The sequence below is a fragment of the Anguilla anguilla genome, chromosome 3, assembly GCF_013347855.1.
Source record: "Anguilla anguilla isolate fAngAng1 chromosome 3, fAngAng1.pri, whole genome shotgun sequence".
Lineage (NCBI taxonomy): Eukaryota > Metazoa > Chordata > Actinopteri > Anguilliformes > Anguillidae > Anguilla > Anguilla anguilla.
Window position 1 is genome coordinate 59,112,938 of NC_049203.1, and position 15,678 is coordinate 59,128,615.

A 15,678-nucleotide genomic window follows, 5' to 3' on the forward strand; every position below is an offset into this window, starting at 1 on the left:
CTTCCCCCCTCCCCCTCCCCCTACTTTTCCTAATGGTCACCAGGGGTAACAGCATCACTCAACAGGATATAGAGTATTTGAAAGAGACCAGGAATAGGACAGATTAGAGGGATGATGGCAATGGCAACCAATGAACTGGCAGAGAAAGCTGAATACAGCCTATTTTCTTTTAAAATCACTTCCCCCAGCCCAGCAGTGGAGGCCATGCTCCTGCCAACTGCCCTTGAAAAGTAAATGCTGTCAGTTTTGAGGTAAATTGAATAAAACGACAGATTGATCATAATTATTCAACTTTTGACATGCATAAAAATTATGTTTTTCCCAAAACATTCTTGTGAAAATGAAAGATTTGTAAAAAATATTGTGGACCATAACTCACTCAACATCGCTTAATTATTCAATAAATATAAGATTTACATACCCATGGATCTGTGATATAACTGAAGCTTTTTATTTCTACATTTTAACAAAGGTTATTCATATTGCTTGCATTTTGCTAACAATAATGACAATCTTAATTACATAGCTAGTTAGAGCACAACTATATCAGATTTTTTTTAATTTTGTTTTTTTATCATGAATGCGTTAAATTCATGTATGGTGTAATGGCACAGGAAGTCCTGGCTATATCCATGTAATTACTGCTTTTCAGCTACTTGTTTATTAGAATTGTATTTTTACATGAACACCATGGTGATCATTTCCTCACCTATCATACAAAATGTATTCAATGCAATGTCAGCCAAACTCTCTCTATCTTAAACTTGTATTTTATAGCAAACCATTCCAGGTCGGTACCTTTTTCTCAGATTTGTTATTATGTCATAATCATAATGAGCAAGACCATATAACCTCGTGAAGCACATACATATACAAAGTCATTTTCAGTCTTTTATTTTTTCCCTTACTGATGAGAAACAGTTTGCAAATACATTTCAGTGAAAAATAAATAAAACTTTCTCTCCTCAATAAATACGTAGTTCTCTATAGCCATCCCTTACTTTTTTTAGCATTTATAATGACTGTATATATTACTGATAAAATGATTACTCTGAAAATATATGTAGAAAAATATTATGTAATATATGTATACTATTGATATAAACTTTTTATATAGTTCTAATATAATCTCACAAGATAATGCATAGCTTATAAAAACCAAATATAAAGATAGCACCTTCAAATGATGTAACATTAAGTTTGTGTATATATTTTCTAACCAGCGTATTCCAATTAAATAAGTACCAGGCACTGTAATGCATCATATGGCTGAATTGGTTCAAGTAAGTCTTTGAAGTACTGATGTTGCTACCTAGCATTGCCAAAACTAAGAAGGATGAACAGCCTCCAGCAACGTAAGCAAAATTTTGAAACAATGTGAGGCTGAATAGAGCTACAGTATACAGCCCAGGTGAAATCCCAGTTCCTTCACGTGAAGGCTTTGGGTTGATTCTGAATCAACATGGAGATTTGCTTCCTGGCTAGCAGCAAGATCAGTAGGGACTACGAGGTTAACTGGTGATGGCAGTACAGTATGTATTTTCATTGAAATGATTTCAGCTTAATTTTTTCCAGCTTAGAAATTTCAAGATTTTTGCAATTTTGCCAAAATACAGGGCAACAAATAGTTGTACTTTGTTCATAATATGTATTTATAAAATAACCTCTTTATAAGTATGTATATTTGTTATCACTCAAAATGAATTGTTTGGATAAGTCACTAGCAAACTGTTTTTTGTAATTACATTACAATTATCTGTTAATGGAATATGTCTTGCCAAAAACAGCTTGATCCATAAACATTCTACTTGTTCCCATCATCATCATCATGGACTACATTGCTGCCATTGCATCTGGGTCATTTGACAGTGTTCTCTCATCAGGCTGGTGTCACAGGGTGAGAATAGTGGGGGAGCTGAGGGAGTGGTCCGATGATTGGTCCCCGCTGCTGCTACGGCGACGATGGGCTATGCTACAGGGCTGGGGGCGCAGACTCTGCTCACCCGTACCATGCGTACGGTTAGAAGATGTGGAGAGGGAGCTGGGATGGTGGGAGGGGCCGGCTGTGCTGGCTTCTAAAGGGGCAGAGGGATAGGTGAAGACCAGGCTGGCTGTGAATGGGGTCAGAGAGGGGGTGGAGATGAGGATTGGAGTGTGGAGGGATTCGGACTCAGACGACTGGAGGGACAGGATAGACGAGATGGATGGTGCTGGTGGGAGGGTAATTTTTGGCTTGGGCTTCTCGGTCCTGGGATGGCACTTTGATGAAGGAACAGGCCTGTCAGGATTCTTGCTGCTGATTTTGGAAGCTCTCAGGGTAGGCAGCCCCAGTCCTGGGTCAGAGTCAGAATCCGAATCAGAGTCCTGGATCTTGCAAATGGGACGGTGGGCCTCCAGGACCAGCTCCAGCTTCTCCTTCTCCTTCTGTAGCTCAGCAATCTCTTTCTGCAGGCGGGACTTCTCATCCTCCAGCTGGTCCGTCTCCTGGGAAAAGCAAATGAGAAGAACAGGTGTCATTCATAGGCATTGTTTATGTCGGGAAAAGGGGGGGGGGGGGGATAGCATCCCTTTCTCACTTTTCAGTAACAAAGTCATCAGATGTCAGTTCCTCCCTAACCAACCCTTGCCAGGGTTCCATGGCGCAGTAGTTAGTCGCAAATTAATTTGTTAATTTCATTTTTGTAATTGTACAGATGATAATAGTTATTTTGTGAATTGTTGACAATTTCTTTATTTCAGACTTAGGCTTGTCTGTGGGTCACAGTAATTATTGTTACCTGTGTATAAACAAGAGTACTTGTTAAGGAACTCACGCTCTGTAGTGTTTCTGTCAACTCACGGCGGCGGTTCCGACACTTTGCAGCAGCCATTTTGTTTCGCTCCCTACGAATCCTCCGCTTTTCAAGATCTTCTTGGGACAGCTTGACAGAGAAAAATGGATAGAAGAATGGGGAATGCAGAATGGAAACGTAAACAACATGTTTTTCTAAATGACCACAAAAGTTATTTAATCTATAAGTGTCTTAATGTGATTAAAGGAAATAGAATTGGTTTATTCTGCTCTTATTACGGACATAAACATGCCAAAATCAACACAATATCAACTGAAGGGAAGAGTATGATACAGCATTATTAGTTCAACACTGCCATCTTGAGGGTATCTTTGTTATTTCACCATGAAATATTTGGTGTACGTGACTTCTTTCCAATTTCTCTTTGTTTCCTCATCTTATTGAAATTGAAATCACAACTTTAATATGATATATGATCCCTATCCCCCTTTCTTTTTGTCCCTCCATCTCCCTTCTCCTGTGATGACTCATACTCAGACCCCCTTTGGTGACTCAGATGTGAGTCATATGACCAACCCTAATGAGTCACATGACAACCAACTTCCTGTCCCATCATTTTCACACCTTCAGTTCACACCTTTTAACCCTGAACTTGGAGGCTCAGGATTTTTACACATTTTAAATGTAATTTGAGATTTTTGATCAGGCTCGTTAAAAGGTACTGTTGGCATTTTACAACCTTCTCTCTTTAATCTTGTTAAACTGGCTGGAAAAGTCTTTTTTATTTGGAGAAAAAAGCTAATGATGTTGAATGTAAAAATACTGGTTTAAAACAAAAGCCTCAATGACATAAAGAATTAAACTGTTTTCAGTTCTGCAGAAAAGAAATGAAAATAATGTCACCACAAGCCATTCTTGTAAATTATTTTTCAAAATTCCCTGCCATCAGTCAGTTCACTTAGATCATCAAAAAGTACCACACATCCCCCCCCCCTCCCCCCCCCCCACTGGCACACTGGCAACAATAGTATACATGCATACATGTTCCACTCAACTCAGTCACACTGCAGGATGTAACACTGAACTAACACTGACTCACAGTCTCCTCCGGGTCTGTTACCTCCATTTCATAAATAGGAATTCAAAGTAGCGCTATTTGCTTTAGCTGTATTTGAATTGCACAGTTACACAAGCAGTAGCAGTGACAGTTGGACCCCTTTCATTGCCATTTCTGAAGATCATTCCAGAATACCTTTCATTGCAACCTTGGTGTATTTATTTCTACTTTCTTTCTCAATTTATCTGTTTTCTGTGACGGTTTAAGTCACACAGCACACTCAATAGCGTGGACAATTGTACACATCAACAGAACTTACATATTCATCATTCCTTCTCCTCGATGGTACCCTTGTCCCTCCCACTGTCCTTATGACCCCAGGCTGGACCAGGTGTGTGTGGGATGGATGGGGGGGCAGGGGGTGGGGTCCGGTTGTTGGTGGGAAGGGAGGTCTGGGTGGTCTGCCAGCTGGACCAGGTGTGGACAAGAGTGAGGGCTGGACCAGCCATTGTAAGTCCTGGCTCGATGTGATGGCATCAAGGCTTGGAACAAACTGGCCTGTTCTTGCCCCAGTGAACTTCTGCTGAAAAATAGAGGTCAGGGGGAGGACATGAAAAAGACAATAGGGAACAATGCTGTTTCATTGACAAAATCTTTGAAAAATGTCTTTCAAATGTTTTCATTTTACATCTAAACTAAACATACATTTTAAACTAAAAGGAGGAGCGCATCTTTTGACATTTCAGAGCACTTGTGAAAACTGTTTTAAGAAAAAACAGCTCTCGTTGTTATTATTACTGATTTAACTATTACCAATAAAGTTTTTTTGTAGAGGCCCAATGTGATTTTTCCCTTATTACAGTGAAATATTTCTAATGAAATTGTTCAAGGGTAGGCAAAATCAAATTGACAGATCATAATGAGACTAAATGCTTATTCTGTAACATTTCTGTAATATTTCATTTGAACCCTTCCTCAAAAGGCTGACAACACTGTCATACACAAGACAAAACAGATGTCAAAAGATGGCATAATAGATAAAGTCACTGATGGCAAATTACGTAAAACCGTCATGCTTTTGTCGGTAAATGTCCTGGCAGACGTTACTCTTCTCTAAACACAGTTGGCTACTCTATTCAAAAAGTACCTTACAAACCAGCATGCCTGTTTTTCAGTGGTAGGGCACAACAAGACATGACAGAAACAGACATGGAAAGCCAATGGCAGTCACTAATCGCTAATTTCATTAACATTGCTAATGAACAGTATATCATGACATAGGCAACATGTTTACTGACCTGTGGCTGCTGTGAGTGAAATGTTGAGGAGACCGGCCCGGTTTGTGGGGGACCAGTACCGGAGAAGGGTTGCTGTCTCTCCCCGCTCAAGTTCCCGTAGTTTCGAAACATGTTTTCCCAAAATCAGTGGAATAGTACCGTACGTACTGTACAATACTGTCCAGTAATTCTCAATAATCCAGTTAGGAATAGTCTCGTATAGTGTCACTTCTAGCGTTCAGTCGTTGTTAACACTCCGAAAATGAGTTTGAAAATTGGAGAAACTCCCTTGTTGAAGGGAGGGATCCAACTAGCGCGAACTGAGTGGGGGATAAGGAAACAACACTATAAGAATATCTTTCTTAATTCAGCAAAGTATTCCAAAAATCGTGGAAAATTATGTTCTTATGTCCCATAGAGTTGCTTCAGTGTTTAGTCTAGACTGAATTTTCGGGATGAACATGGAATTATAAACTCTCCAAACCGATACCAGACTACAGACACGCCCCTCAAAAATTCCGGGAAATGGTGCCGCCGGACATTTGTCAATACAAAGATCACGTGCTGGTGACGTAGATGACCAAATATGGAGAGTTTCCTCCCTGACGTTTACCCGGGATTCCTGTGAGAGCGCACGTTCAATCTCCTTACCCTGGCTACCTCTCGGAATCACTTGTCCTCTCATGCTCTACCTGTCATCATAAGAGATTGTTCGAAAAATCGAAAATTACCTGGACGCATTAACTTTAAAGGCTACATTCTGAATCTTTTAAATGCCCCAGACCAAAATTTCCCCTGTTGGCCAACACAATAGGAATGCAACAGAGAAATGAAATAGGTCTATTCGATTTAATTAATCATATATATTTTTTGATTGATAAATAATAACAACAGTAATACAGGAAAAGGCCTGTTCTCTCATTAAAATATTTAGAATTTTTCGATTGTCAGTCTTTTTATTTGTCCACTAGCTGCTCACCAATTTTCTGTATATTGTGCTTTTTAATTAAATACCCCTCCTGCCGAACTGTATCCGGTCCGGCTTGATTATGCTATATAGCCTCGATTCGATTTATTGAATTCCATTGGTTTTCATTGAATGTGTTATGTCCTACTTCATTAGTACACACATTTTCTGCAATTAAATATTAATACTCATCCAGACGCATACGACTTACAAAAAGCAAAACAGGCTACAGTCTGTTTCTTGATTCTGTTGAATTGTTGTTATACACAAGGCTGTTTCAGGTCATTCAAAAGGAAACGACAACATATGTAGAAAAAAGAGGTAAATTTATGCTCCTTGTTTCTGAACCAACGCAATAATACGGTTAGAGGGTTGTTAGACGTTAATGAGTAGGTTACTACAGAAACTGAAAATTTAAGACCTCCCTAAATGACATCACAGGAGTGACCATTCAAGCTACCACGCCCATTTCGTGCCTCCAGCTCCTTTTTTAAAAACCCCAGCTCCTGAGTTCTAGGCAGCAACAAAGCACAGAACGATACAGCCCTCCAGCGCCTTTGACGTCATTTCATAAATGAGCTCCGTAATGTTTGTAAATAATCAGTGGATTTATCATTGTTGTCTGATCTACATATAAGCTAATCACATTACTTTCGTAAGCATGTGCGCAAACTTCGTAGCCACATTTCAGTACCAAAACTGTCCTTTGCACAGCAATGCAGTAATATATTAAACTCGGTTTTCTGAGTGTTAGCCAAAAAGTTGCGGTCCAATTAAATACTAACATTTGTATGCTATGTAAAAGTTGTGTGTGTCCTGTGTCGGTCTGGATAAGAGCGTCTTCTAAATGCCTGTAATGTAATGTGTATGTCCATGTATGCATGTGTCTTCATGAGTAATTTTTTCCCATGTGTCATATAGTAATGTCTTTATCCAAGTCATTTCCACTACCTCTAGCTTATACTTCCTGTTTGTTGCTTAAAACACTGTACTCTATGAATGGTGGTAGGCTTGACTGCCTTTATTAAGTATACATGTCAAGTATAACAGATAGTGAGAGAAACAGGCAATCTGATGATGTAAACCTAATGGAATGCACTTGTGATGACACACCCTCTCTCACTTTTTCTCACTGACAAGCTCTGGCATGATGTCACACTGTCTATTCCTTTCAAGCAGTTATTGCTGCCGAAATTGCAAAGAAGCTTAGGATTTCCAGGTGCAGCATTCAGTATACACTCAGAAGGGTCCAACTGATGGACAATAATATTAACAGGAGAAGACCAGTAAGAAAAAGGATAACATCAGAGGGAGAAGACAAATGTTTTGTGGTGTCTAACAAAACAAAAGAACTCTTCTTAAAACTGCACCACAACTACAGGAAGAACTCACTGCAGCTACAGAGAAACCAATTCCCCTGACTACAGTACAACGGCAGCTACAATCTGCTGGTCTGGAAGAATTTGTATCTATGGTTTCCTAATCTTTCTTTGCCCAGCATTGATGGCGCTTGGCCCGCTGGAGCCTTTTCTTTTTGTTAACAGCATGTAGCTGCCCATCAGCTGGACCCAAATGAGTGTGTACTGAAAACTGCACCTGTAAATTTTAAACTTCCTTGTAATTTCTTGCTGGGAATAATCTTCTTGCCATAACGTGTTTACTTAGCCCCACACATCTTAAGCCAAACTCTTTCTTCTTTGCCATGTTCATTGCATCTTTAGTGCCTATTTTACTTGCACTACAGGCTAAAGGTATTAGGCTACCTGTGGTTATAAAAAACTTAAGGTAGATAAGATTTCACTCAATTTAATTACCCCTCCACTTCCCTCCAACCCCACCACTTCCCACTTTGCAAAATGGTTGAATAGACATCAAATAATTTCTTTAATTGTAATTAAAGCCAAAGGAGGTTATTTTGAGGAAAGTCACGTCTAAGACCTTTTGTGTTATTGTAGGTAGAATTAAAAAAAAAAAGTTTATACTTTGGTTTGTTATTCAAAGAATGTGCATATATTAACTGCATACAGTTTTGTTGTTTCTTTAACACAGGTGGCCTAATACTTTTGGCCTGTACTGTATATGTACACACATCTATATATTTCCAATGCAGACTGACTTGGGGCTCTGCAGTCCCAATCTAGAAGGTTCACAGAGGTGTGTTCATAAAAAATACCTCAAATGTAGCAGCTTATAAAACTAACAGATTAATTCAAATACACAGTTACACCACACACCTAACAAATCATGAGTACTCAAGCCCTTTGAAATGGAACTTAAAAGGTTTGGTGCAAATTGTATTGGGCGGAGTGTGGCACAGTGGGTAAGGAACTGCGCTTGTAACCGAAAGGTCGCAGGTTCGATTCCCGAGTAAGGACACTGCCGTTGTACCCTTGAGCAAGGTACTTAACCTGCATTGCTTCAGTATATATCCAGCTGTATAAATGGATACAATGTAAAGTGCTATGTAAAAGTTGTGTAAGTCGCTCTGGATAAGAGCGTCTGCTAAATGCCTGTAATGTAATGTAATGTAATGTATTGCAGAATGAATAGTCACAGCACTGATTTAGGGTCACTGTAATGTGATTTTTTTATGTATTTATTTTTGTTCTGGCTGTCAGTTACTCTAATACATTTGCCCAGAATTTTTAACATTGCCTATTAAAAATGAAACCATGGTCACAAAAAATGATTTTCAATTTTTTTTTTGTATACAAAATGTAATGCAAAAAAAAAACAAACAAAAAAAACAAGTGAAAGTTTGTTTTACGTTACATATGTTCTGAAAGTCCATAATTTACAATCACCTTATTGTGAATTAGAATGGCCACAGGTGAGTGCTCTTTCGCTGGAGAGAGCCGTTTCAAGATGTAAGACAAGCTAGTGCTAGAAGAGGTTGAGGCAGAAAGGCATGTAATCTTTTAAATGAGGTGCTTACGCCAAGCGTGACTTGGTCAGCCTGAAGATGAGTAGGCTGTGTACGAGAAGGTAAAAGAAACAGTCGATGGCTAACACATGTATCCATTACAATCTAGTTGAACATTAGATGATTCCCCCTAACAGATTCGGGAGATCATTAAAAAGTCAAATCAGTCGAGTGCTCGCAGTATTTGCCATAACCCAACAGAACGTAAGTGACTTGCACTAGATCCAATCATTATGCACTATAAAATTACGAAAGTCCGCTTGGACCAATACTATTTCCAAGATGAGACACGCTGCCACGCAGGCACAAAATACTCAACGAATCCTGTAACAGAGGGGCGGATGATTGTACATATCAACGCGTACGTTTTTCTTGAGTTTCAACTAGTCAGCATGCTAGTTAACTTTATCAAAAATAAATAGAGGTCAGTGCTTATATTTCCAGTATTACGTGTGTTTAATGTTCTTACCATTTAGGAAAAGTATCATTTGGTTGTTAAGAATGCAATGTGGTTAACTGCAAGTACCGACCGCCTTCTTTAGCAAGCTAACATTTAGCTCGCCATACCGTTATAGCTTCGCTGATAGCTAACGCTAAGTGGTAACGTTATTGATTTGTTTTCAAACAGCAATAAACGATGGACCTCCCTCATCATGGTTACAGAGCGGGTAAGCGAGTATTATGTTGCATTAACGTTTGCTGAAAACGAAGACACACACTGTAACTTGAGTTTTTCGGATAGGTTAACTCATTAGCCATAAGCTAAGTAGTTCAGAGCTAATAATGCTAACACTTTTATCGTTACTTGGCTACCTATGTAATCCTGCTAACCTGACCTAAACCCACCGTTACATACATAGCCAGATAGATTAGTTGCTCGTTTGATTCTAATTTTGTTGTAATTTCAGTCAAAGTGCACATAGCCAGCGGCTCACAAGGTAGCTGTCACACCTGGTAATGTTGGTTACGTGGCTGTTTTCTGTCTGACATGAGCACGAGTCCTTTTAACCCGCGACGTTGACAATTCATCTGTCTGAGTTTTTGTTTGTTAGTATGTAGCTATTTACCTTTTCTTTTAATTAACGTTCACTTGCACAATAGTCGTGCGCAAGCTAATCGCAGGTTAGTATCTTTTCGCACATGCTATCGGTTAAAGCAGTGGCCCACTTCACACATGGAATGGTCCATTTCTGTTTCTGCCCGTGTTCCATTCTGATAATCCGTGTATGTTGGTTCCTAAATATGAAGCTGTAAATTGTAGATGCAAGCAACACATAATTGTTTTGCCGTGATAATATTTTCAGATTCATGGCTTGTAAATACATAGAAAAGACATTAAATGGTTATTGGTAGCCATATTTGCCACTTTATTTGCCATAAAATTGTATTTAGCCTGTGGATTGCCATTTGGAAATGCTTGCCCAACTCCATTTGAATTGCACTGCATATATTGTTGCTTTTTCTAAACAAAATATGCAAATCCTTTTCACAAATTGAATGTGAAGGGAATTGATAGTGCCAGGTTCATACTACACAATTTATGTTGGTGCATGCAATACACCACCCACTTATGAAGTTACAAAACTCCTGTGAAGTTTAGAAGTTTTACTGTGGTAACATTATTTCATTACAGACAGCCAAATGTGCAATGTGTTTGGGGTCTTGACAAAACTACAGAATGAATTGCACTTCAGTGGGTATAGCTTTATGGAATTTAATGACCATAGGTCATGCAGAGACCATGGAGATTTGAGGTAGGCTATCCATTGCATTTGTACAGGGTGACTTGCTGTGGGGAAATGTACCCATTTTTACATACACAGTTCTTGTTTTAGAACCTCAGTTTAGTCTGTAAACATTGTCTATCTTTTGGCCCCTTTTTTAATTTAAATGCAGAAAAAATATAAAACATTTTTTGATAAATAGTTTTAGTTTTGCAAAATACCTCATCAGTGCATACATATGTTCATGTTTGACCCGGACAGCTGTGGTGAATCCATTTTTTCCACATCCTTTTTGGTGTCTATTAGTCCATGCACATTTTTAAATTTTCCTCATATCTGATTGTTGAGGGTGCAGAACTGTGTGCACTCAGCATCTTGAAGAAAAATGGCCGAAATCGATATGCAAGAGATTGCTGTGCTTTTTAATTGCATATGGAGGCACATTCAACAGGCAGTTGTCCTCTGCCATAAAGGTTATTTTTCAGACCCCTTGGCAGCTATCAGCATGCACCTTTGAAATAAATCGTTTACTGCCTTTCTGTAGTACATCCTTTCTAATGTCACCACTTATATATTCTCTGACAGTAAGATGAGACATTCAGTTTCCTCAGTTGCCCACTGCACACTGTTGCCAGCACATCTCAATGGGATTATATCAGAAGGTGATACGTGACGCAGCAGAATTTGTTTGTGTGAGTTGGAGCATTGAGGCTCAAGTCACGTGATGGTTGAATTGCTGTCAGGGTGAAAATTGATTTTTCAGAATTGTGTCTATCTGATTGACCTGTTCAAACTGTTGTCTTGGACCCACACCTGATCAATAAAGTGCAACTAAGTGTATGTATAACATGTCAGAACCACATCCCATTTGATACCATTTTCTAAACATCACCAAAGTATTCAGCTAAATTTATTGTTACCCTATGTGACTTTGGTAGTACACGTCTGGTAGAGGAACCCACATGTTTCCTGTAGCTGTGCACCTTAAGGAGAAGGCATCTGAATTTATCTAACTTAATGAGAGCAACTAGCTTAAAGCGGTCTGACTAAACCTGTGTTGAACTGAATTTCCTCCTTGAATCGTACGTCAGCTTCACAGCCTCTCACTTCCTCCTGTCCTTTCTTTCATGCCCCCTGTTTCCTAGCAGCGAAGCCTCGGGCCCGTGCTGCACCATCCACAGGCGAACCTCTGCTGTTTGAAGACACCAGCGCTGCAGCGCCCCCCATGGCTCCTCAGGGCTACTACAACGTGGGGTACAACATGGGCGACGGCGGGGCCGACGATGGGGGGCCAAATAACCTGTTTTCCGACCCCATGGCCAGCGCGGCGGTCATGTACGGCTCGTCCCTCGCGTCCCAGGGGAAGGACATAGTCAACAAGGAGGTGAGAGGAGAGCGCAGGGACTGGGGAACAGAGGCGCTGCTCGACTTAAAACTGTACTGGGGCACAGCCCACGGGCACTCACATCCCTGTAAATCAAGTTTACATCAATGTCAAGTATGACTGTGACAGCATGTTTATGAGGGATGACTGTGATAGTGGTCACTATTTGGGAGGGACTGATCTACACCATTAAAAAATCACCGAATTCCCACACTTACTCTTGACGTGTTTTTAGACACAATGCTGAAACGTACTAGTTTTCATGATCACTGGGGCACGTAAGTATTTCTGGGGTGCATGCCCCAGTAAAGGTGGTCTGACGATGCCCCTGCCCCTGTCTGGGCTGTTAGGAAGCGCTGCTGAATGGAAACACGAAAGCCCGTTTCAGCAGAAGATGTTGAGGAGTCTATTCTGTCTCTGCCTTTCAGATTAGTCGTTTTATGTCGGTGAACAAGCTGAAGTATTTCTTCGCTGTCGACACAAAATATGTTATGAAGAAACTGCTCCTTCTCATGTTCCCTTACACACATCAGGTATGTGGATCCACTGTGCTATAAAACAATCTAAACTGATCTGTCATTAAAATAAGTCTGTGTGTGTGTCTGTGTGTGTGGGTGTGAGTGTGTGTGTGTGTGTGTGTGTGTGTGTGTGTGTGTGGGGACTGAAATGTAAGTTTGCTTCCATAGTGGATATACAGTATTTCCTACATGAATGAGTGTCTTCCATGTGGTTGTCATCAGCCACCTGAATAACCTAGTTTGTGGTACTGGAGCTTCCAAAATCAAAAGGCTTGTCACTCGCTTGTATCTGCATAAACCATTTTAGCAATATACTGTGCACAGCTCTGCTCTGCTCTTGTGCTTCTCACTACCTTATATAAATAGATTGAAGTTGGCACTGAACATACGGTCACGTGATAACTAGCCAGTAATGTAATTACTGTATGTACTGTGCCGTTAGGTTATCTATGTTTGTACATGCGTGTATTCTATTGTGATGTCATCAGGACTGGGAGGTGCGTTACCACAGAGACACTCCACTCACACCCCGATATGATGTCAATGCACCTGACCTCTACATACCCAGTGAGTCCAGTTCAGCTTCAGGCTTATATCTGTTATGATTTAGAATTTGAGCTGTAACTAATCAGTGTAGAAACACAGTGTGCACTCATTACCATCTCTCTCTCTTGCCTTCATCTTCCTCTTTCAGCAATGGCTTTCATCACCTACATCCTGCTTGCAGGCATGGCTCTCGGAATTCAGAAAAGGTCAGAGGTCCTACTCACTGTACTGTTCATTGTCTCTCTGTTCGCTCTCTATTGCTTTAACCATGTTTTTGCCGTCAGCTCACAGTTGTGCAGCTTGATTCTCGGAGCAGTCGTTCTGTTTTCTGAATCTTGGCCGTGTTTTCCTCTTTCCCTCTCTGCGGCAGATTTAGCCCAGAAGTGCTGGGCCTGTGTGCCAGCACAGCTCTTGTGTGGATGATCATTGAGGTTCTGGCTCTGTTGCTGAGCCTCTACCTACTCACCGTCCACTCAGACCTCTCCACATTTGACCTGCTTGCGTACAGCGGATACAAATATGTGGGGTAAGTGGCCCAGAATTTGTGCTTGTGCTTCTCTCTCGGTTAATTCTTTCCTATTACACTCAGTAAGCTGAACAAATCCAGTTTCAAAAAGATATGGTGCATGCTAATGGCCATGCTGGTGCTTGAAACTGAGTTGATTTCTGCCATTGTCCCTGTAAAACGGCAGTTCTGGATATGCATCTGTTCTTACCCGTTATTTGTCTGTGGCAGGATGATCTTCACTGTGCTGTGTGGGCTACTGTTTGGCAGCGATGGGTACTTTGTGGCTCTGGCCTGGTCCTCCTGTGCCCTAATGTTCTTCATGGTAAGTAATGGACTGTGAGTTTAAATGTGCCTCTTTTTCTTTTGATGAACAGTACTGCAGTGTGTTGTACAAAAATGCTGTTTTTGATGTTTACCAGATTTTCAGCTTGATTCTCTTTATAATATAACCATAATATAACTATACAAAGCTATTTGGGTTATGAAGTTATGACTACTAACTGAGTTCTTCTGTGCGGCATCTCTCACTCAGGTCCGCTCTTTACGGATGAAGATTCTCTCCTCTCTCTCCTCGGACTCCATGGTTGCCGGAGCCAGTGCCAAACCCCGCTTCCGGGTTTACATTACCGTGGCCACAGCTGCCTTCCAGCCAATCATAATCTACTGGCTTACCTCACACCTGGTCAGGTGACCTGGTAGGGGTCTGGGCCTTGGATTTATCAACACCTTGGCTGGGATTCAATCAGAACCTTAAACACACGTCAGTAACTTCCTACAGACTTGCTAATAATTGTGTCTCTGTTCCATGGCTGATCGAGGGAGGTGCTTGTGGGCTAAAGTCTTGGCATGGACATTGACTGACCTACACACAAACTTTGTGACATACACAAGCATTGACATTGACAAACCGACAGAAGGACTAGCTGACTTAACTTGGGTGTGATGTTTTCCTTATGATGAGCCTAATACAAAAGCTCAGGACTCCCCAGTGTGGTGCTGAAACTACTTGGAGCTCATTAAGATTGAGCATAAGCATGTGCAAGCTTACGAAAGTATTGTAGTTTCCTTTGGCTTTACACCCACAGATAATGATTGCATTTATTAAGGTAGTAATACATATTGGAAAGAATCTGAATATTTGTTAAAGTGTAATTTTTTTATTGAAGGCAATATCATTGTAGAATTTTTAGATGGCTATGCCTTGCATTTATATTGATTCAAGACCTTTCAGTGTGTTCTTTATTCAAAGCTGTATGGCCAAAAGAAAGTTTTTTTTTTTGAGATGGAATAAAACATTACACCCATTTCTAGTCCAAATGAAAAATGCCTAAATACACACACTCACACAAACACACACACACACACACACACACACACAGTTTTTCAGAGACTTGTGTGAGCTTAAGTGTGCAATATTTTAAGTGTTTTTCTCCTCCATTCCCCCTTTACATATCCCTCATTTCTATTTATCTGTGCTAACTTGGACAGCAGTATATTGTTGGGCTTTTGTTTGTTTTTGAAGTAAAATAAACAATGTCTTTGAATTTTATCTCAATTTCTGGCCTCCGCATTATTTTTGTACCAAACTGTTTCAATAGCATACACTACCAGTCAAAAGTTTTAGTACACTTGTGTTTTAGTACTCTGTTTTAGTGAACTTTAAACAGTTTTAACTTTAGTAAATGACCTCAGATGGCACAAGGTAAGCAGTGAATGTTCCGAAGTTAAAAAGAATCTTTTACTTTGCAGGATAGTGACTTAGATTATGTAATTAATAAATTAAAGCCATATTTGGCCAAATAAACAGGTAAACATTATTCTCATTTTCCAAGAAGAGAAGTGAAATCAAGCTAATTTGGGATGAATTTGACAGGTCAAGGAAAAGCAACCTGCAGGTGCAGTACATCTGTGGGAACTTTTACAGCAGTATTGGGTGTGAACTTTCTGAACCAAATGACTGCCCTTGTAGAAGACATGCCATG

General features: G+C 40.2%; 2 protein-coding genes across 6 annotated transcripts; one reads left to right on the top strand and one right to left on the bottom strand.

The window, feature by feature from the left end:
• Positions 1-888: 888 nt before the first annotated feature.
• fosl1a (FOS like 1, AP-1 transcription factor subunit a) lies at positions 889-5,543 on the bottom strand. 2 transcript variants are annotated; one of them, XM_035408781.1, is made up of 4 exons: positions 5,148-5,543; positions 4,169-4,429; positions 2,814-2,921; positions 889-2,484 (listed from the first exon to the last, which is right to left on the bottom strand). In XM_035408781.1, the coding sequence occupies exons 1-4, from the start codon at positions 5,256-5,258 to the stop codon at positions 1,891-1,893; spliced, it is 1,074 nt and encodes a 357-aa protein (XP_035264672.1). In that variant the 5' UTR covers positions 5,259-5,543; the 3' UTR covers positions 889-1,890. The 2 variants fall into 2 exon arrangements, with proteins under 2 accessions (XP_035264672.1, XP_035264671.1); XM_035408780.1 differs by having other exon boundaries at positions 4,169-4,432.
• A 3,749-nt stretch (positions 5,544-9,292) lies between these two features.
• Positions 9,293-14,934, top strand: yif1a (Yip1 interacting factor homolog A (S. cerevisiae)). Of its 4 annotated transcripts, none has more exons than XM_035409072.1 (9): positions 9,293-9,377; positions 9,645-9,684; positions 11,889-12,124; positions 12,553-12,657; positions 13,131-13,209; positions 13,337-13,394; positions 13,559-13,714; positions 13,925-14,018; positions 14,229-14,934. In XM_035409072.1, the coding sequence occupies exons 2-9, from the start codon at positions 9,654-9,656 to the stop codon at positions 14,385-14,387; spliced, it is 918 nt and encodes a 305-aa protein (XP_035264963.1). In that variant the 5' UTR covers positions 9,293-9,377; positions 9,645-9,653; the 3' UTR covers positions 14,388-14,934. The 4 variants fall into 4 exon arrangements, with proteins under 4 accessions (XP_035264963.1, XP_035264960.1, XP_035264961.1 ...); XM_035409069.1 differs by having other exon boundaries at positions 9,319-9,377; positions 11,886-12,124; XM_035409070.1 differs by having other exon boundaries at positions 9,336-9,440.
• Positions 14,935-15,678: the final 744 nt, after the last annotated feature.

Excerpts from the sequence above, each read along its gene's own strand:
- yif1a (XM_035409069.1), top strand. The coding sequence starts at position 9,654 with ATGGACCTCCCTCATCATGGTTACAGAGCGG. Across the intron at positions 9,685-11,885 it reads TCATCATGGTTACAGAGCGG|CAGCGAAGCCTCGGGCCCGT; the intron begins GTAAGCGAGTAT and ends CCTGTTTCCTAG. Across the intron at positions 13,715-13,924 it reads AGCGGATACAAATATGTGGG|GATGATCTTCACTGTGCTGT; the intron begins GTAAGTGGCCCA and ends TGTCTGTGGCAG.
- fosl1a (XM_035408780.1), bottom strand. The coding sequence starts at position 5,258 with ATGTTTCGAAACTACGGGAACTTGAGCGGGGAGAGACAGCAACCCTTC. Across the intron at positions 4,433-5,147 it reads TTCACTCACAGCAGCCACAG|CAGAAGTTCACTGGGGCAAG; the intron begins GTCAGTAAACAT and ends TCTATTTTTCAG. Across the intron at positions 2,485-2,813 it reads TGACAGAAACACTACAGAGC|GAGACGGACCAGCTGGAGGA; the intron begins GTGAGTTCCTTA and ends TGCTTTTCCCAG.